We start from the raw sequence: 20,704 nt of genomic DNA on the forward strand, positions 1-20,704 counted from the left end.
TAACAGGTCAAGGATAGAGAGGAAACAGATTTTAAAAAGGCACAGGAGTTCTGTCAAATATACAGTGTATATCCAAACGGATTGACAGTTCCTCTGCAACCCACTCTATCCAACCACTCTATTTTCTCTCTCTTTTACTATGCTCTCTTCTTCTTTTCTCTCTTCCTCCTCCAGTGGCTGTGAGAAAGTTCCTCTCCTCTACTCCTCGTACTTTCCCAGTGCAGATGTCTTCCCAGCTGGCCTGGCTGTATGTTCATAAGGCCCAGCTGTCTATTGACCTGCTGTGTCCTGCTAGCCTTCACTACCCTCCTTTCCCTGCCTCCTTTCCTCACCTGCTTTCCTTTCCCAGAACCCTCCTTTCCTCACCTGCTTTCCTTCACCAGAACCCTCCTTTCTTCACCTCATTTGCTACATCAGAACCCTCTTTTCCTCAACTCCTTTCCTTCAGCAGTATCCAAAATACCTCATCTCCTTTTCCTTCTAACCCCTGGGTTAAAGTTTATGAACAGGTCAGAATGGGGACACTGGGGGACAAATTACATTGTGACCTAACTGCAGAGGAGTGAGTGGGCAAAGTGACTCTCCACGAAAGCTCTTTTTTTCCCTTTCGCAACAGTTGAGAAATCTCCTTTTCTGCAGACCCCCAGAACAGACTGTCAGTGACGCAGTAAAAGGTTAGGTTTAAAGGTTATGAGTGGAAGGTTGGGGGTGGGCAACAGGGACTCTGTTCAGAGGTCTGTAGTAAAAGGACACAATCAACAGAAGTATCCAATGAATACAGCTCTCATTTAATGAAAAAAGCCACATCCAACGCATATATGATTTTCCATCTGGCAGTTGAGCGTCAGTCTACATTTTGTAGATATTTCCATACAGTCCCGTGTAGCTCAGTTGGTAGAGCATGGCGCTTGCAACGCCAGGGTTGTGGGTTCGATTCCCACGGGGGGCCAGTATGAAAGAAATAATAAGGACAATGTCTGGATTGACCAGAGATAGTCAACTCCCTAAGGACAAAGAATGGATTGACCAGAGGAGAGAGAGACAAGGTTACATTAACGTATATTTCGATCAAGAATCTTAGTCACTGGTTTTTAGAGTGGGAACAAAAATACAGGCCTACACTGTGACATAATAGGGCACAGGGAGCCGATGATACACACAACCACACACACGCACACACACAAATATGCATGTACCTACAGACACACAGACACACAGGCACTTGCTCCAATATCAAATGGCAAAGAATCCATGGTCTTAACCGTCAAATGGTCCGTGATGTCAAGGCAAGAAGGGCTTTCTACGCCATCAAAAGGAACATAAAATTCTACATCCCAATTAGGATCTGATAAAAAATACTTGAATCAGTTAAAGAACCCATTGCCCTTTATGGTTCTGGGGTCTGTTTACCAACCAAGAATTCACTAAATGGAACAAACATCAAATTGAGACTGAATTCTGCAATAACATCCTCTGCACACAACGTAAAACACCAAACAATGCATGCAGAGCAGAATTAGGATGATACCCGCTAATTATAAAAATCCAGAAAAGAGACGTTAAATTCTACAACCACCTAAAAGGAAGCGATTCCCAAACCTTCCATAACAAAGCCATTACCTACAGAGAAATGAACCTACAGAAGAGTCCCCTAAGTAAGCTGGTCCTGGGGCTCTGTTAACACACAAACAGACCCCACAGAGCCCCAGGACAGCAACACAATTAGACCCAACCAAATCATGAGAAAGTAAAAAGATAATGACTTGACACATTGGAAAGAATTAACCAAAAGACGGAGTAAACTGGAATGCTATTTGGCCCTAAACAGACAGTACACAGTGGCAGAATACCTGACCACTGTGACTGACCCAAAATTAAGGAAATATTTGACAATGTACAGACTCAGGGAGCATAGCCTTGCTATTGAGAAGGGCCGCCATAGGCAGACCTGGCTCTCAAGAGAAGACAGGCTATGTGCACACTGCCCACAAAATGAGGTGGAAACTGAGCTGCACTTCCTAACTTCCTGCCAAATGTATGACCATATTAGAGACACAAATTTCCCTCAGATTACACAGACCCACAAAGAATTAGAAAACAAATCCAATTTTGATCAACTCCCTTATCTACTGGGTGAAATACCACAGTGTTCCATCACAACAGCAATATTTGTGACCTGTTGCCACAAGAAAAGGGCAACCAGTGAAGAACAAACACCATTGCAAATACAACCCATACTTATGTTTATTTATTTTCCCTTTTGTACTTTAACTATTTGCACATCGTTACAACACTGTACATAGCCAGTAATATGACATTTGAAATGTCTCTATTCCTTTGAAGTGTAATGTTTACCGTTCATTTCTGATTGTTTACTTCACTTTTGTTTATTATCTATTTCACTTGCGTTGGCAACGTTAACATTCCCGTTTCCCATGCCAATAAAGACCCTTTGAATTGAATTCAATTGAATCAAGGCAGTCTCTCAGACAGAACACAGAACACAGACAGAGGACTGTTTGAACAGGGCACATTCTCCAGGGCCAGTGGGAGGTGAGTGAATTCCCAGAGTCCTTTATACTGCTGGTAGAATGACACAGAGGCCTCAGGGGAAACAGAATGGCCCTTTGTGTTACAGATTATACTGAGAAGGATGAGAAGATTCTAGATCAGTTTAGAACTATGAGTATAAGTGGCCCGGGCCAGGAGTTTCTACTCCTGACCCAGTGACCTGACCAGGGAAAACATTGGGCCCTGGATACAGCAGTAGGATGTCTAAAGGTACTGGTCAATAGACCAGAAAAAACACACACCAATGCATACACATTCACAGACATACACATACAAATATACACAAACACACGGCTGTATCGGCTCCTTGGTTGTAATTGATATTTCTGATTCTTATTTGTACCTCCACAACATGTTTGATAATTTTCATAATGTCATATGAATCATCACAATGCTCTGGCGGTGCTCTGGTTTTGACAGAACTAGAAGTATTTTCCCTAGTGTTCAATGACATCCAGAACCAGAAGTATTTTTCTGAGTATTCAATGACATCCTGAGAGTACAGCTCTGCTTCTCCTCCTACTGGCCAGAAGTGGTACTGCTTGTGAGAGGGCCATAATTCCAACCAAATCAAATCAAATTTAATTGTATTTGTCACATTTACATTTACATTTTAGTCATTTAGCAGACGCTCTTATCCAGAGCGACTTACAGTTAGTGAGTGCATACATTATTTATTTTTTATTTTTCATACTGGCCCCCCGTGGGAATGCACCGAATAAAACAGGTGTAGTAGACCTTACAGTGAAATGCTTACTTACAAGCCCTTAACCAACAATGCAGTTTTAAGAAAAATAAGTGTTAAGTAAAAAATAGATAAGTAAAAGTACAAAATTAAATTAACAAATAATTAAAGTAAAATATCAGTAGCAAGGCTATATACAGGGGGTGCCGGTAGAGAGTCAGTGTGCAGGGCCACAGATTAGTCGAGGTAATTGAGGTAATATGTACATGTAGGTAGAGTTAAAGTGACTATGCATAGATAATAAACAGAGAGTAGCAGCAGAGTAAAAGGGGGGGTGAAAATAGTCTGGGTAGCCAAGATTAGCTGTTCAGGAGTCTTATGGCTTGGGGGTAGAAGCTGTTAAGAAGCCTTTTGAACCTAAACTGGCGCTCCGGTACCACTTGCCATGCGGTAGCAGAGAGAACAGTCTATGACTAGGGTGGCTTGAGTCTTTGACAATTTTTAGGGCCTTCCTCTGATACCGCCTGGTATAGAGGTACTGGATGGCAGGAAGCTTGGCCCCAGTGATGTACTGGGCCGTACGCACTACCCTCTGTAGTGCCTTGCGGTCGGAGGCTGAGCAGTTACCATACCAGGCAGTGATGCAACCAGTCAGAATGCTCTCGATGGTGCAGCTGTGTGACTTTTTGAGGATCTGAGGACCCATGCCAAATCTTTTCAGTCTCCTGAGGGGGAATAGGCTTTGTCGTGCCCTCTTCACGACTGTCTTGGTGTGTTTGGACCATGATAGTTTGTTGATGATGTGGACACCAAGGAACTTGACGCTCTCAACCTGCTCCACTACAGCCCCGTCGATGAAAATGGGGGCATGCTCTGTCCTCTTTTTCCAGTAGTCCACAATCATCTCCTTTGTCTTGATCACGTTGAGGGAGAGGTTGTTATCCTGGCACCACATAGCCAGGTCTCTGGCCTCCTCCCTATAGGCTGTCTCATTGTTGTCGGTGATAAGGCCTACCACTGTTGTGTCGCCTGCAAACTTAATGATGGTGTTGTAGTCGTGCCTGGCCATGCGGTCATGGGTGAACAGGGCAGGGCCCTGAGGGGCCCCCGTGTTCAGGATCAGCGTGGCAGATGTGTTGTTACCCACCCTTACCACCTGGGAGCGGCCCGTCAGGAAGTCCAGGATCCAGTTGCAGAGGGAGGTGTTTAGTCCCAGGGTCCTTAGCTTAGTGATGAGCTTTGAGGGCACTATGGTGTTGAACGCTGAGCTGTAGTCAATGAATAGCATTCTCATGTAGGTATTCCTTTTGTCCAGGTTGGAAAGTGCAGTGTGGAGTGCAATAGAGATTGCATCGTCTGTGGATCTGTTGGGGTGGTATGCAAATTGGAGTGGGTCTAGGGTTTCTTGGATAACGGTATTGATGTGAGCCATGACCAGCCTTTCAAAGCACTTCATGGCTAAGGACGTGAGTGCTACAGGTCGGTAGTCATTTAGGCAGGTTACGTTAGTGTTCTTGGGCACAGGGACTATGATGGTCTGCTTGAAACATGTTGGTCTGTAAACTAACCACTATTAGTTTACAGACTTGGCTTATCTTTCTTCAATTCAATATTTGCTCAATTAGTAGGTATCATTGTGTTTACGTGCATGGAGATAAATGCAAAGGAGCACACATGCACTCTCACGTATACAGTACATGTACAGGTTTGTGTAGGTTCACCATTTAGCCTGAATCCTTTAAAAAGTGTGTAACTGTAAGTTATTATTTAATTTTAGGCAGAGCAAAAGCATAATAAAAAGTCTGGGGCAGCTTCAGATGCCCAATCTGCAGTTACTTCTCAGGGATTTGAAATCAACCATGATCAATGTCTGAATGTTCAGTTAAAAATATCAGACAGTGCTAGACTCACTACCACAGTCCAACCAAGGTGCATATCTCTCTCTCTCTCTCTCTCTCTCTCTCTCTCTCTCTCTCTCTCTCTCTCTCTCTCTCTCTCTCTCTCTCTGTCTGTCTGTCTGTCTGTCTGTCTGTCTGTCTGTCTGTCTGTCTGTCTGTCTGTCTGTCTGTCTGTCTCTCTCTCTCGCTCGCTCTCTCTCTCTCTCTCTCTCTCTCTCTCTCTCTCCCAGATGCAAGTCTAGCCTTTCAGTGATGCATCATAAAGAAACTATTTAATATCATGTTGAGGAGGGTTGACTGAGAGAGATAGACTGCAGTGATGAAGGACTACATGAAGGCAGGGAGGGATAACGCTGCCATAACACAGAACTTCCCTTTTCAGAGGCTCTGAGACATAGAACACATGTGCTCCCCCTCCCCTCCCCTCCCTCCCTCCCCCTCCCCTCCCTCCTCTGCTCCCTCTTCCTACCTCTCCTCCCTCCCAGCTCCCTCCCTCCCTCCCTCCTCACCTCCCTCCTCTCCTCCCTCCTCTCCTCCCTCCTCCTCACCTCCCTCCTCTCCTCCCTTCCCTCCCCCTCCCCCTCTCCTACCCTTCTACTCCCTCCTCACTTCCCTTCTCACCTCCCTCCTCTCCTCCCCCCACACCTCAGTCCTCTGCTCCTCTCTTTGATGTTTGAGGAATGAGAGTTGTGAGTCCCCAGCTGCACTAACAGAGGTCAGTGGTCTTTAATGTCGTGACTGTGGAACACTCCTCTCACAACATGTGCTCATGCTATGAAACCCGACCACCACCTACCTACTCAAGGTCCTTATGAGTTGGCGGGAATCCAAGATACAAGGTTACACAGAAATTGTTTAAAATCTCCATTTTTGTTTAGACTTTTACTTTACCCTGACCTGGCGTGTAACCAGGCATGGCTGACTATAAGAGAACCAGTGAGAGTTGATAAAGAACTCAGACCATCAGGAGAAGCCGGTAGCAGGGAGTGTGGGTTGTTGCTTCAGTTTAAGAGTGTGTGTGTGTATCGCGTCCATCCATTTGAGAGTTTGACTATTTCCATCACCTCGGAAGCAGAAGTGTTTCGTCAGTTCAGCAGCTGGTCGTGGAGTGTGTGTGTGTGTGTGTGTGTTTCATTGCGTCAGTGTGTCTACCGTGTGTGTGATGGATCTGTTGTCACCTGTGTGTGGACGTACGATGGCGGCGGTGCGCTTGGACCCCGTCATAGCCAACCTGTTGGTGTCCGAGTCACGGAACGCCACAGCCACGGGGTCAGAGGGCGTCTCCTTGGCAACGGGGTCCCTCCTCCTGCTCCTCTGTTTGCTGCTGGCTGCCTGGAGTCACACCGACAACAACTCTGTACCAGGTCAGTCACAATACTCTGTCTGTTAGTTATCATTATTATATAATAACAACAAGTAGAATTACAACAGTGATTTGTCCAGCTACAGTTCATTATCTTATTTTGGGCTAAAGTGATTCTTATAATTGAACATGTTGCATCCAGAGCAGGAGTGTGGGTCCAAGACCATGCAGGGATCGTATCTTAATCCATATGATATCTTAATCTATGCTCAGAGATGGAAGAGGAAGCAAGACATCCCACTCCCTAGTTTTTTTCTGGTTCATATTCAGTCAATGAGCAGACTAGACCAGCTGCTAATGCATTGGTGCCATGGGAGAGCCCGGAGAGACCGGAACTGTGAAAAAAGTATTCAACGGTAAACAGCCAGAGTGGGACATCTTCATTTATCCACCATCTTTGCTGTGCTGTGTGTTAAAGCTGGTACATTACAGCTTTAACATGTGTGAATATCTGTGAATGCAGGAACATTGCCTTTAAAAGGTGCATTGTCGACAGAGTTCTACAACGCGTCGCAGATTGAGTCCTGTCCCTGGTCTGACCACAGAGTTTTGGATGCTGTCTATGCTACGTACTACAATGTTGCGTCTATTGTATTGGCTGGTTTCATCAACTGTCTCCTTTATAAACTATTAACATATCATGTTTTTGATGTTATGCTATGTTATGTTAACTTATGTATTGTATTGTTATGTACATTTTACATTTTAGTAATTTAGCAGACGCTCTTATCCAGAGCGATTTACAGTTAGTGAGTGCATACATTTTTCATACTGCCCCCCCCGTGGGAATCAAACCCACAACCCTGGCGTTGCAAGCGCCATGCTCTACCAACTGAGCTACAGTTATGTTTTGATATGTTTTGTTATGCTATGCTACGTAGTGTAATGTTATGCTATGCTATTCTATGTAATGTTATGCTATGTCATGTTATGCTATGCTACGTAATGTAATGTTATGCTATGCTATTCTATGTAATGTTATGCTATACCATGCTATGCTGTGCTACGTAATGTCATGTTATGCTATGCTATTCTATGTAATGTTATGCTATGTCATATTATGCTACACTATGTAATATTATGCTATGCCATGTTATGCTATGTAATGTTATGCTATGCCATGTTAAGCTATGCAACGCCTTGCTATGTTAAGTTATTTAATGTGACCTCCCTCTCTCTATGTGTTGGCTATGACAGGTCCTTCCTTCTGTCTGGGTGTGGGTCCTCTCCTCTCATACCTCAGGTTTATATGGACAGGTAACGACTACAACATGAAATACTATACTATCAAAATAATCTGCTACAATAATCAATAGTATATTGTAATAATTGCTTGAATACATGTTCTATGCACAGGTATCGGCACAGCCAGTAACTATTACAACAGTAAATATGGAGACATCGTCAGGGTCTGGATCAACGGAGACGAGACACTCATACTCAGCAGGTCAGTAGCAGGCAGTCAGGCAGTCAGGCAGTCAGTCAGTCAGTAGCAGGCAGTCAGGCAGTCAGGCAGTCAGGCAGTCAGGCAGTCAGGCAGTCAGGCAGTCAGGCAGTCAGGCAGTCAGGCAGTCAGTCAGTCAGTAGCAGGCAGTCAGGCAGTCAGGCAGTCAGGCAGTCAGGCAGTCAGGCAGTCAGGCAGTCAGGCAGTCAGGCAGTCAGGCAGTCAGGCAGTCAGGCAGTCAGGCAGTCAGTCAGGAAGTCAGGCAGTCAGGCAGTCAGGCAGTCAGTCAGTAGCAGGAAGTCAGGCAGTCAGGCAGTCAGGCAGTCAGTCAGGCAGGCAGTCAGTCAGTCAGTCAGTCAGTCAGTAGCAGTCAGGCAGTCAGGCAGTCAGTCAGTCAGTCAGTCAATCAATCAATCAATCAATCAATAATCCATTGAAATATCTTAATTAAGATGTTTGAATTTAATTTCACAAAATCACTTGTAGATTACTGGTAGCCTAGATGACGTATGTTATAGTACACATTTAGACTTATTTACATAGACTTGTACACTTCAGCATTGCTTGCTGTTTGGGGTTTTAGGCTGGGTTTCTGTATAGCACTTTGTAACATCTGCTGATGTAAAAAGGGCTTTATAAATCAAATTTGATTTGATTTGATGAAAGTGTACCCATCCCCTCTGTACAGTTCCTCTGCAGTGCATCATGTCCTGAGACAGGGGCGTTACACCTCTCGGTTTGGCAGTAAACAGGGTCTGAGCTGTATCGGCATGGATGAGCGAGGCATCATCTTCAACAGCAACATGGCTCACTGGAAGAAGGTCCGCACCTACTTCGCTAAAGGTGAGCAATTATACAATGAGTTAATCAATTGAAAAAGATAAGCATGGTATTACAAAGACCACTACTTAATTCTTCATAATAACTGATTTTAGAGCTAAAATTATAAGAAATATGCTGGTAAGCCATTAGGTGAAGTTTGCTATAATCTAGTACTACACTATTAGAAGTTAGAAAAGCAAAGGTGTCCATTATCTTGTCTGATAATGACAATATCTTCACAATATTTTGTCCAATATGTTGAAATGAATTGCTGTATCTCCACTGTGTGTTCCAGCTCTGACAGGGCCTGGGCTGCAGAGGACAGTAGACGTGTGTGTCTCGTCCACCCAGACACACCTGGACGCTCTCCAGGGGCTGGACGGACTGATGGGTGGACAGGTGGACGTCCTGAGTCTACTACGGTGTACAGTAGTGGACATCTCTAACAGACTGTTCCTAGGGGTGCCCCTCAACGGTGAGCCACACCGCAGCCTTAGCCTTTTATACTCAATAATACTTAACCTAATATAATATAATACATTTAGAAATACATTTAGGGAACTTTATTTTGACTTCAGGTCATCAGGTTTCTCTAGTTGGTAACTCACAGCCATAAAGCCATAGGACCCTGCAGTATATCTGAACATAGCAAGTTATGTAAAAACTCAACATGACTTTCCTTTTCTAGTGGGAAGTTGTTCCACTTTATAACAACATTTTATTTGATGTTATTAGAGAAGGAGCTGCTGCAGAAGATTCAGAAGTACTTTGACACGTGGCAGACGGTGCTGATCAAACCAGACATCTACTTCAAGTTGGACTGGATCCAGCAGAAACACAGGAGAGCAGCGTGAGTCACACAGTTATAGACAGTTAGCATCATTACCAGGGCATCTATAACATCTAATATTAACAGTTTAGAATAGGGTAACACTTGGATAGTCCATCTGTAGATGCTCTATACTTAGAAAAAAAGGTGTGATCTAGAACCGATTTTGGTTCCAGGTAGAACCCTTTTGGTTCCAGGTAGAACCCTATTGGGTTCCATGTAGAACCCTTTCCCCAGAGGGTTCTACATGGAACCCAAAAGTGTTCTAACTGGAACCAAAAAGGGTTCTACCTGGAATCAAAAATAGTTATCCTATGGGGACAGCCGAAGAACCCTTTTGGAACCTGTTTTATTCTACGAGTGTACAGACTATCTACAGACTATCAGTAACATTTCAACTAACTACCCTACATGACCAAAGGTATGTGGACACCTGCTCATCGAACATCTCATTCCAAAATCATGGGCATTAATATTGAGTTGGTCCCCCCTTTGCTGCTATAACAGCCTCCACTCTTTTGGGAAGGCTTTCCACTAGATGTTGAAACATTGCTGTGGGGACTTGCTTCCATTCAGCCACAAGAGCATTAGTGAGGTCGGGCACTGATGTTGGGCGATTAGGCTCGCAGTTGGCGTTCCAATTAATATAAAATAAAATAAAATAAAATAAAATAAAATTTTATTTAGCACATGCGCCGAATACAACAGGTGTAGACATTACCGTGAAATGCTTACTTTTCAAAGGTGTTTGATGGGGCTGAGGTCAGGGCTCTGTGCAGGCCAGTCAAGTTCTTCCACACCGAACTTGACAAACCATCTCTGTATGGACCTTGCTTTGTGCACGGGGGCATTGTCATGCTGAAACAGGAGAGGGACTTCCCCGAAACTGTTGCCACAAAGTTGGAAGCACAGAATCGTCTAGAATGTAATTGTATGCTGTAGCGTTAAGATTTCCCTTCCCTGGAACAAAGGGGCCTAGCCCGAACCATGAAATACAGCCTCAAACCATTATTCTTCCTCCACCAAACTTTACAGTTGGCACTACGCATTCAGGCAGGTAGCATTCTCCTGGCAAATCCAGATTCATCCGTCGGACTGCCAGATGGTGAAGCGTGATTCATCACTGCAGAGAACGCGTTTCCAATGCTCCAGAGTCCAATGGCGGCAAGCTTTACACCACTCCAGCCAACACTTGGCATTGCGCATAGTGATTTTAGGCTTGTGTGCGGCTGCTCAGCCATGAAAACCCATTTCATGAAGCAAACAGCTATTGTGCTGACATTGCTTCCAGAGACAATTTGGAACTAGGTAGTGAGTGTTGCAACCAATGATTTTTAAGCGCTATGTGCTTCAGTACTCGGCTGAAATTAGACAAACTGACTTGTTGGAAAGCTGGCATCCTATGACGGTGCCACATTGAAAGTCACTGAGCTCTTCAGTAAGGCCATTCTACTGCCAATGTTTGTCTATGGAGATTGCATGGCTGTGTGCTCTATTTTATACACCTGTTAGCAACGGATGTGGCTGAAATAGCAGAATCCACTAATTTGAATGGGTGCCCACATACTTTTGCACATACAGTGGGGGAAAAAAGTATTTAGTCAGCCACCAATTGTGCAAGTTCTCCCACGTAAAAAGATGAGAGAGGCCTGTAATTTTCATCATAGGTACACGTCAACTATGACAGACAAAATGAGATTTTTTTTCTCCAGAAAATCACATTGTAGGATTTTTAATGAATTTATTTGCAAATTATGGTGGAAAATAAGTATTTGGTCAATAACAAAAGTTTCTCAATACTTTGTTATATACCCTTTGTTGGCAATGACACAGGTCAAACGTTTTCTGTAAGTCTTCACAAGGTTTTCACACACTGTTGCTGGTATTTTGGCCCATTCCTCCATGCAGATCTCCTCTAGAGCAGTGATGTTTTGGGACTGTCGCTGGGCAACACGGACTTTCAACTCCCCTCCAAAGATTTTCTATGGGGTTGAGATCTGGAGACTGGCTAGGCCACTCCAGGACCTTGAAATGCTTCTTACGAAGCCACTCCTTCGTTGCCCGGGCGGTGTGTTTGGGATCATTGTCATGCTGAAAGACCCAGCCATATTTCATCTTCAATGCCCTTGCTGATGGAAGGAGGTTTTCACTCAAAATCTCACGATACATGGCCCCATTCATTCTTTCCTTTACACGGATCAGTCGTCCTGGTCCCTTTGCAGAAAAACAGCCCCAAAGCATGATGTTTCCACCCCCATGCTTCACAGTAGGTATGGTGTTCTTTGGATGCAACTCAGCATTCTTTGTCCTCCAAACACGACTGAGTTGAGTTTTTACCAAAAAAGTTCTATTTTGGTTTCATCTGACCATATGACATTCTCCCAATCCTCTTCTGGATCATCCAAATGCACTCTAGCAAACTTCAGACGGGCCTGGACATGTACTGGCTTAAGCAGGGGGACACGTCTTGCACTACAGGATTTGAGTCCCTGGCGGCGTAGTGTGTTACTGATGGTAGGCTTTGTTACTTTGGTCCCAGCTCTCTGCAGGTCATTCACTAGGTCCCCCCGTGTGGTTCTGGGATTTTTGACCTTGTGATCATTTTGACCCCACGGGGTGAGATCTTGCGTGGCGCCCCAGATCGAGGGAGATTATCAGTGGTCTTGTATGACTTCCATTTCCTAATAATTGCTCCCACAGTTGATTTCTTCAAACCAAGCTGCTTACCTATTGCAGATTCAGTCTTCCCAGCCTGGTGCAGGTCTACAATTTTGTTTCTGGTGTCCTTTGACAGCTCTTTGGTCTTGGCCATAGTGGAGTTTGGAGTGTGACTGTTTGAGGTTGTGGACAGGTGTCTTTTATACTGATAACAAGTTCAAACAGGTGCCATTAATACAGGTAACGAGTGGAGGACAGAGGAGCCTCTTAAAGAAGAAGTTACAGGTCTGTGAGAGCCAGAAATCTTGCTTGTTTGTAGGTGACCAAATACTTATTTTCCACCATAATTTGCAAATAAATTCATAAAAAATCCTACAATGTGATTTTCTGGAGAATTTTTTTTTCAATTTGTCTGTCATAGTTGACGTGTACCTATGATGAAAATTACAGGCCTCTCTCATCTTTTTAAGTGGGAGAACTTGCACAATTGGTGGCTGACTAAATACTTGTTTTCCCCCACTGTATAGTGTATCTACAAACCCTAACCCTAAACCTAGCCCTAACCCTTATCTAAGCTTTATTCTAAACCTAAACCTAACTGTAACCGTAGCAAGCAGTTGCTTATCAACAGATAGTCTGGAATATCCAAATAAAGTGTGACCTAGAATAGAATAACTTTATTTTTCTTAGAGGGAACTTCAGTTGTGGCGTTCAGACAATGAACACTTAACAGCACATTTCACACATGACAGATACAAATACACAATATACATACAAAACCCTACCAAATAATGTTTTATTGAAATATATACACCAGTACATTAAAGTGTTAAAGTATTAGTGTTGATGTATAACTCTGTTGTTGTGTTGCAGTCAGGAGCTGCAGGATACTATAGAGAATCTGGTCGACCAGAAGAGGAGAGCTCTACAGGAAGCTGACAAACTGGACCACATCAACTTCACTGCAGACCTCATCTTTGCACAGGTCAGTCCCTGACCCTGCCGTTACCCTAACCCCAACACTGGTCTTCTGCACAACTTAAAGACGGCATTAGGCCACTGAGACAAAGATCTAGGCATTAGGCAAGTCCCAAACCCAGGTTTAACCAGGGTTGGGGTCAATTCCATTTCAATTCAGTCAACATACATTTATGGAACTTTAGAATTTCAGTTTACTTTCTGAATTGACTGAATTGATATTGAATTGATCCTTACACTGGCCCAGACCACAGCTCATGTCCTCTGCACAATATTCTATTATTGTCACGTTCGTTGAAGGACGGGTCAGACCAAGGCGCAGCGTGATATGCAAACATGTTTATTTACACGAATAAACACACGACAACAATAAACTAACGACACGTGAAGTCCAAGGTACACAAACAACATACCTCACACGGAACAAGATCCCACAACCCACTAGTGCCAATAGGCTGCCTAAGTATGGTCCCCAATCAGAGACAACGAGCGACAGCTGCCTCTGATTGGGAACCACACCGGCCAACATAGATCTAGACATACTAGACTCATAACATAGACCTACACCACATAGAAAATACACACCCTGACTCAACAAAGAAGAGTCCCCAGAGTCAGGGCGTGACAGTACCCCCCCCCCAAAGGTGCGGACTCCGACCGCACAACCTTTACTTAACAGGGTAGGGGCCGGGTGGGCATTCCGCCTCGGAGGCGGATCCGGCTCCGGGCGTGACAACCACCTATTCTCCGCCTCCCTGTTGCGCCCCTGGTCTGTTCTGGACCTCGGCGCGCTGCTTCCCCTCTCCTTCCTCCCACTATACTCCAAGCCCTGTCTGGACCCTGGTGTGGGAGACTCCGAACCTGGAGAGGGGCTGATGTCTGGATCTCTCTCTCTCTCTCTCTCTCTCTCTCTCTCTCTCTCTCTCTCTCTCTCTCTCTCTCTCTCTCCCAGATGCAAGTCTAGCCTTTCAGTGATGCATCATAGAGAAACTATTTAATATCATGTTGAGGAGGGTTGATTGAGAGAGATAGACTGCAGTGATGAAGGACTACATGAAGGCAGGGAGGGATAACGCTGCCATAACACAGAACTTCCCTTTTCAGAGGCTCTGAGACATAGAACACAGGTGCTCCCCTCCCCTCGCCTCCCCTCCCCTCTCCTCCCTCCTCAGCTCCCTCCTCTCCTACCTCCTCTCCTCCCTCCTCAGTTCCCTCCTCTCCTCCCTCCCTCCTATCCTCCCTCCTCCCCTCCCTCCTCCTCACCTCCCTCCTCTCCTCCCTCCTCTCCTCCCTCCTCTTCTACCTCTTCTACTCCCTCCTCACTTCCCTTCTCACCTCCCTCCTCTCCTCCTCCCACACCTCAGTCCTCTGCTCCTCTCTTTGATGTTTGAGGAATGAGAGTTGTGACTCCCCAGCTGCACTAACAGAGGTCAGTGGTCTTTAATGTAGTGACTGTGGAACTCTCCTCTCACAACATGTGCTCATGCTATGAAACCCGACCACCACCTACCTACTCAAGGTCCATATGAGTTGGCGGGGATCCAAGATACAAGGTTACACAGAAATTGTTTAAAATCTCAGTTTTTGTTTAGACTTTTACTTTACCCTGACCTGGCGTGTAACCAGGCATGGCTGACTATAAGAGAACCAGTGAGAGTTGATAAAGAACTCAGACCATCAGGAGAAGCCGGTAGCAGGGAGTGTGGGTTGTTGCTTCAGTTTAAGAGTGTGTGTGTGTATCGCGTCCATCCATTTGAGAGTTTGACTATTTCCATCACCTCGGAAGCAGAAGTGTTTCGTCAGTTCAGCAGCTGGTCGTGGAGTGTGTGTGTGTGTGTTTCATTGCGTCAGTGTGTCTACCGTGTGTGTGATGGATCTGTTGTCACCTGTGTGTGGACGTACGATGGCGGCGGTGCGCTTGGACGTCCCTGTTGCGCCCTGGTCTGGTCTGGACCTCGGCGCGCTGCTTCCCCTCTCCTTCCTCCCACTATACTCCAAGCCCTGTCTGGACCCTGGTGTGGGAGACCCCGAACCTGAAGAGGGGCTGACATCTGGGTCTGGACTGGAGCCGCTGACCGGAGCTGGACCGGGCACCGGTGGGAGTGGACTGCTCAGGCTCCGGACTGGAGCCGCTGACCGGATCTGGACTGGATCCCGGTGGAGCGGACTGCTCTGGCTCCGGAGTGGAGCAGCTGACCGGAGCTGGATCAGGCACCGGTTGAGCGGACTTCTCTGGCTCCGGACTGGAGCAGCTGACCGGAGCTGGATCAGGCACTGGTGGGGCGGTCTGCTCTGGCTCCGGACTGGAGCTGCTGACTGGTGCCGGACCAGGCACCGGTGGAACGGGCACGGGCCGTGCCGGACTGGACACACTCACCACTGGTCTGGTGCGAGGAGCAGGCACGGGCCGAACCGGACTAGGAACATGCACCACTGGCTTAGTGCGTGGAGCAGGAACAGGCCGGGCCGGACTTGCGAACGCGCACCACTGGCTTGGTGCGAGGAGCAGGAACAGGCCGGGCCGGGCTGGCGACGCGCACCACTGGCTTGGTGCGAGGGGCAGGAACAGGCCGGGCCGGGCTGGCGACACGCACCACTGGCTTGGTGCGAGGAGCAGGAACAGGCCGGGCCGGGCTGGCGACGCGCACCACTGGCTTGGTGCGAGGAGCAGGAACAGGCCGGGCCGGGCTGGCGACGCGCACCACTGGCTTGGTGCGAGGGGCAGGAACAGGCCGGGCCGGGCTGGCAAAGGCGGACTGGAGGTCTGGAGCGGAGAGCTGGCACAACCCGTCCTGGCTTGCTGCCCACTTTCACACTACACGTGCGGGGCGCTGGCACAGGACACACTGGGCTGTGCACGCGTACTGGCGATACAGCTCGTAGAACTGGCGCAGGATATGCGGGACCGAGGAGGCGTACTGGAGACCAGGAGCGTTGAGTCGGCACACCCCGTCCTGGCTGGATGCCCATCTTCGCACGGCACGTGTGTGGTGCAAGCACAGGACGTACAGGACTGTGCCGGCGCACTGGCGACACAGTACGTAGCTCCGCATAACACGGAGCTTGCCCAGTCATACGCCTTCTCGCGTGAGTATGGGGAGTTGGCTCTGCTCTAACCCTAGCAAATATCTCTTCCCATGACCACAACTCCGCCTGGGCACGCTGCTTGGTCCTCGTTTGGTGGGATCTTCTGTCACGTTCGTTGAAGGACGGGTCAGACCAAGGCGCAGCGTGATATGCAAACATGTTTATTTACACGAATAAACACACGACAAAACAATAAACTAACGACACGTGAAGTCCTAAGGTAACACAACAAACCTTATACAGAACAAGATCCCACAACCCACTAGTGCCAATAGGCTGCCTAAGTATGGTCCCCAATCAGAGACAACGAGCGACAGCTGCCTCTGATTGGGAACCACACCGGCCAACATAGATCTAGACATACTAGACTCATAACATAGACCTACACCACATAGAAAATACACACTCTGACTCAACAAATAAGAGTCCCCAGAGTCAGGGCGTGACAATTATAGTCTGCCGGTTTTTTCCGCTTTCTTATGTTAAAGCATGGATAACAATAACATAGCCTGAGTAGCCTAAGTGAGTCAACTAATCTGATGTGTGATTGTGTGTTTTCAGAGCCACGGGGAGCTGTCAGCTGAGAATGTGAGGCAGTGTGTGTTGGAGATGGTGATAGCAGCCCCAGACACTCTGTCTATCAGTCTCTTCTTCATGCTGCTGCTACTCAAACAGAACCCTGACGTAGAACTACAGCTTCTAGAAGAGATAGACACTATAGGTGAGTCCCCCCTTCACAATCTGTTAACATAGAGCTACAGCTTTTAGAAGAGATAGACACTGTTAAAATCTGTCGATGTGCCTTTAAGCATGGTACTTAACCCTAATTGCTCTTGTAAGTCGCTCTGGATAAGAACATCTGCTAAATTACTCAAATGTAAAATGTATAATAGGTCAGTCCTTCACAATTTGTTAACAAAGAGCTACAGTTTCTAGAACAGATAGATACTGTTATAGGTAAGGAACCTCCTGCTGCAGCTTCTCTCTTTTACTAGTTATAGGTCAGGACCCATTAAACCCGGACAACTACAGTCATTTCTTTAATCTGGTGAATTGCCTCAATTCCAATTTAACTAAACCCTCTAATTTGAGGTCAATGTAGCTTTATTGAATATGTGGCAGTTTGAAGAGCATCTCCCTCTTCTCTTCCTGTAGGCGATGGGGAGCTCCACAACTCTGATCTGCAGAATTTAAGGGTCCTGGAGAGCTTCATCAACGAGTCCCTAAGGTTCCATCCCGTGGTGGACTTCACCATGCGCCGGGCGCTGTCTGATGACGTTATCGATGGCTACAGGGTGCCGAAGGGGACAAACATCATTCTGAACATGGGTCGCATGCACAGATCAGAGTTCTTCCTCAAGCCCAATGAGTTTAGTCTGGACAACTTTGAGAAAACTGTAAGAGAATAATCAAGACTATCACAGGGAGAAATTCATCTGCACCCTGAGGTGTAAAGATATTTACTAATTATCTATTTATTTATTTTTCTCTCTCTCTCTCTCTCTCTCTCTCTCTCTCTCTCTCTCTCTCTCTCAGGTACCTAATCGTTTCTTCCAGCCTTTTGGGTCCGGCCCTCGCTCCTGTGTTGGCAAGCACATCGCCATGGTGATGATGAAATCTATCCTGGTTACGCTGTTGTCACGGTACTCTGTGTGTCCTCATGAGGGCCTGACCCTAGACCGCCTCCCACAGACCAACAACCTATCACAGCAGCCCGTGGAGGAGGAGGGGGAGCCTCACACCATGAAGTTCCTCCCACGACACCAAACAGGAAGCAGTCTTAGAGCAGGCCTCAGACACTGGGGTTGCGTCCCAAATGGCACCCTATTCCCTATGTAGTGCACTACTTTTGACGAGGGCTCACAGGGCTCTGGTCAAAAGTAGTGCACTATTTAAACAATATGGTGCTATTTGGGACAAAGATTGCGTTTTAGGGCTAATCTTAAATGAATACTTACTTCCCATACATGTAATATGTTAGTATTTTGTTCATATTTGTATTTTTGTTATTTTGTACTACAAGTTATTTTGTGACGTTTTCTATGATGATAACTTATGTTCCAGGAGGACATGTTTTCATAACCAATGATATCTGTAATAAGAAAAGCTTGTCGATTCACACACTGTTGTAGTTATGGAATCTGAACTGTACGTTCACACCTTTAAAACTATAATGATGCTGAAGTGAAAATAAATTGTATTTATTGTTATATTAAACCTGTTCAGTTTATTCATTAGATGTCCTTGGAGCTATGGATGCAATGACTGACTGTTCATGAGATCAACATGATATTTAAAATATATGTTGAAGCTATACAGTTTAAACAATTAAGCTATCATTTGGATTATGATGTTAGAGCTCATGAGACATTTACAGCTTTGTATTATTGTTCATCATTACCAACCTTTAGGCTCATTTAACCCCTTGTCTCCTGTATGGGAGTATGTCCTCCATCTTACTGTCTCCTGTATAGGAGTATGTCCTCCATCTTACTGTCTCCTGTATGGGAGTATGTCCTCCATCTTACTGTCTCCTGTATGGGAGTATGTCCTCCATCTTACTGTCTCCTGTATGGGAGTATGTCCTCCATCTTACTGTCTCAGTGAGAAGGGAACAACAGGTTCCTTTTTTGTATATTTGTCCTGAACATTTTTGCTTCTTTAATATGAGCGATTTGGTGAGTTTGATTTCCATGGATTATATACAAATACTGTATGTAGCCCTAACCAACTGTACTGTATGTAGCCCTGAACAAAAATATAAACGCAACATGCAACCATTTCAACGATTTTACTGAGTTACAGTTCATATGAGGAAATCAGCCAATTGAAATACATTCATTAGGCCCTAATCTATGGATTTAACATGACTGGGCAGGGGCACAGCCATGGGAGGTGACATTCCCATTCTGTAGCAAATGTCCGGAACTCAAAGCAGAAGAATTGGGGTCTATTATCTGAGATTACCCTATCTGGCTGGCCATAGCGGGCAAACTGAGCCTTGCAGCAGTTGAATGTCATTTCTGTTGAGAGGTCGGGGAGAAGGTCAATCTCCCAGAAGTCTGAGTCATGATCGACTAACAGAAGAAAGTCTTTGCCACTGTGCTGGAAGAGATCTAGACTTACTATTTGCCAGGGGCGCGTCGGTAGCTCGTTGGACATCATTGTCTTTCTCTGGTGCTCAATGGCGTATTCATCATAAATTGTACATTTACTGACATAGTATTTTATTTCACTCTGCATTGCTGGCCAATACAGTGTGTCACGTGCTTGTCTGTAACAGGCCTCACCTCCAATGTGACTTCAGTGCACGAGCGCCAACATCTCAGGGCGCAGGGACTGGGGAATAACAACTCTCTGACCCTTGAATATCTCTCAATTTTGAACGCTGAGCTCCTCTTTGACTGGCCTCAACGCCTGGAGGAGCTCATCCCTGTCTGTGTGCTGTCTGATTTGTCCAACTTCAGAAGAGGAGTCTGGAGCCCTCTTCTAAGATAAGAGGGTTGGTCAGACTGCAAACCTGCTAGTGTGTTTGTATGGACCAAGCAGGAGAGAGTGGGGTCTCCTGCTCCCAGCTGTCTGTCTATGAAGAGTGACAGGTCAATGGAGGAACCCTATAACTTTAAAAGAGAAACCTGGTCCCCTGATCTAAGGTGATTTACTGCAACATGCTACAGTTTTGGAGGAAGTCTAAATTGTACACAGTTAAAAATGTCTCTCTCTCTCTGTCTCTCTCTGTCTCTCTCTCTCTCTCTCTCTCTCTCTCTCTCTCTCTCTCTCTCTCTCTCTCTCTCTCTCTCTCTCTCTCTCTCTCTCTCTCTCTCTCTCTCTCTCTCTCTCTCTCTCTCTCTCTCTCTCTCTCTCTCTCTCTCTCTCTCTCTCTCTCTCTCTCTCTCTCTCTCTCTCTCTCTCTCTCTCTGTCTCTCTGTCTCTCTCTGTCTCTGTGTGTTTGTATGTGTGTGTGTCCAGAGTCCGGCCTGTGCTCTACACTAACACAGCCTTGGCCAGGGTCCTCCAGGGGCTCCAGCAGGCAGGCTTCAGTCCTGCCCTCCCTGCTCTGAGCTACGCTGGGCCTGGGGACGTGGCCTGTGATATCTGCTCTGGACAGAAGCTCAGAGCGGTCAAGTCCTGTCTGACCTGCACTGTCTCCTACTGTGAGAGCCACGTCAGGCAGCACTACACCGTCCCAGCACTGCAGAGACACACCCTGGCTGAGGTCACGTAGATGGTCAGGGATGTAGCTCAGTTGGTAGAGCATGGCGTTTGCAACGCCAGGGTTGTGTGTTCGATTACCACGGGGTGCCAGTATGATATTTTTTTATTTTTATAAATAAATAAATAATGTATGCACTCACTAACTGTAAGTCGC

The 20,704-nt window shown here is 46.1% G+C and overlaps 1 protein-coding gene across 1 annotated transcript; it reads left to right on the top strand.

The window, feature by feature from the left end:
• The first annotated feature begins 6,053 nt into the window (after nucleotides 1–6,053).
• On the top strand, nucleotides 6,054–18,521 carry LOC121579689 (aromatase). The gene is made up of 10 exons (XM_041894496.2): nucleotides 6,054–6,518; nucleotides 7,715–7,774; nucleotides 7,874–7,964; nucleotides 8,650–8,804; nucleotides 9,079–9,258; nucleotides 9,519–9,633; nucleotides 13,144–13,255; nucleotides 16,897–17,056; nucleotides 17,491–17,732; nucleotides 17,872–18,521. Exons 1-10 carry the CDS (start codon nucleotides 6,317–6,319, stop codon nucleotides 18,172–18,174), a joined length of 1,620 nt encoding a protein of 539 aa, XP_041750430.2. The 5' UTR covers nucleotides 6,054–6,316; the 3' UTR covers nucleotides 18,175–18,521.
• The last annotated feature ends 2,183 nt before the right edge of the window (nucleotides 18,522–20,704 follow it).

Source organism: Coregonus clupeaformis, unplaced genomic scaffold (genome assembly GCF_020615455.1).
Source record: "Coregonus clupeaformis isolate EN_2021a unplaced genomic scaffold, ASM2061545v1 scaf1518, whole genome shotgun sequence".
In the NCBI taxonomy this organism is placed as follows: Eukaryota; Metazoa; Chordata; class Actinopteri; order Salmoniformes; family Salmonidae; genus Coregonus; species Coregonus clupeaformis.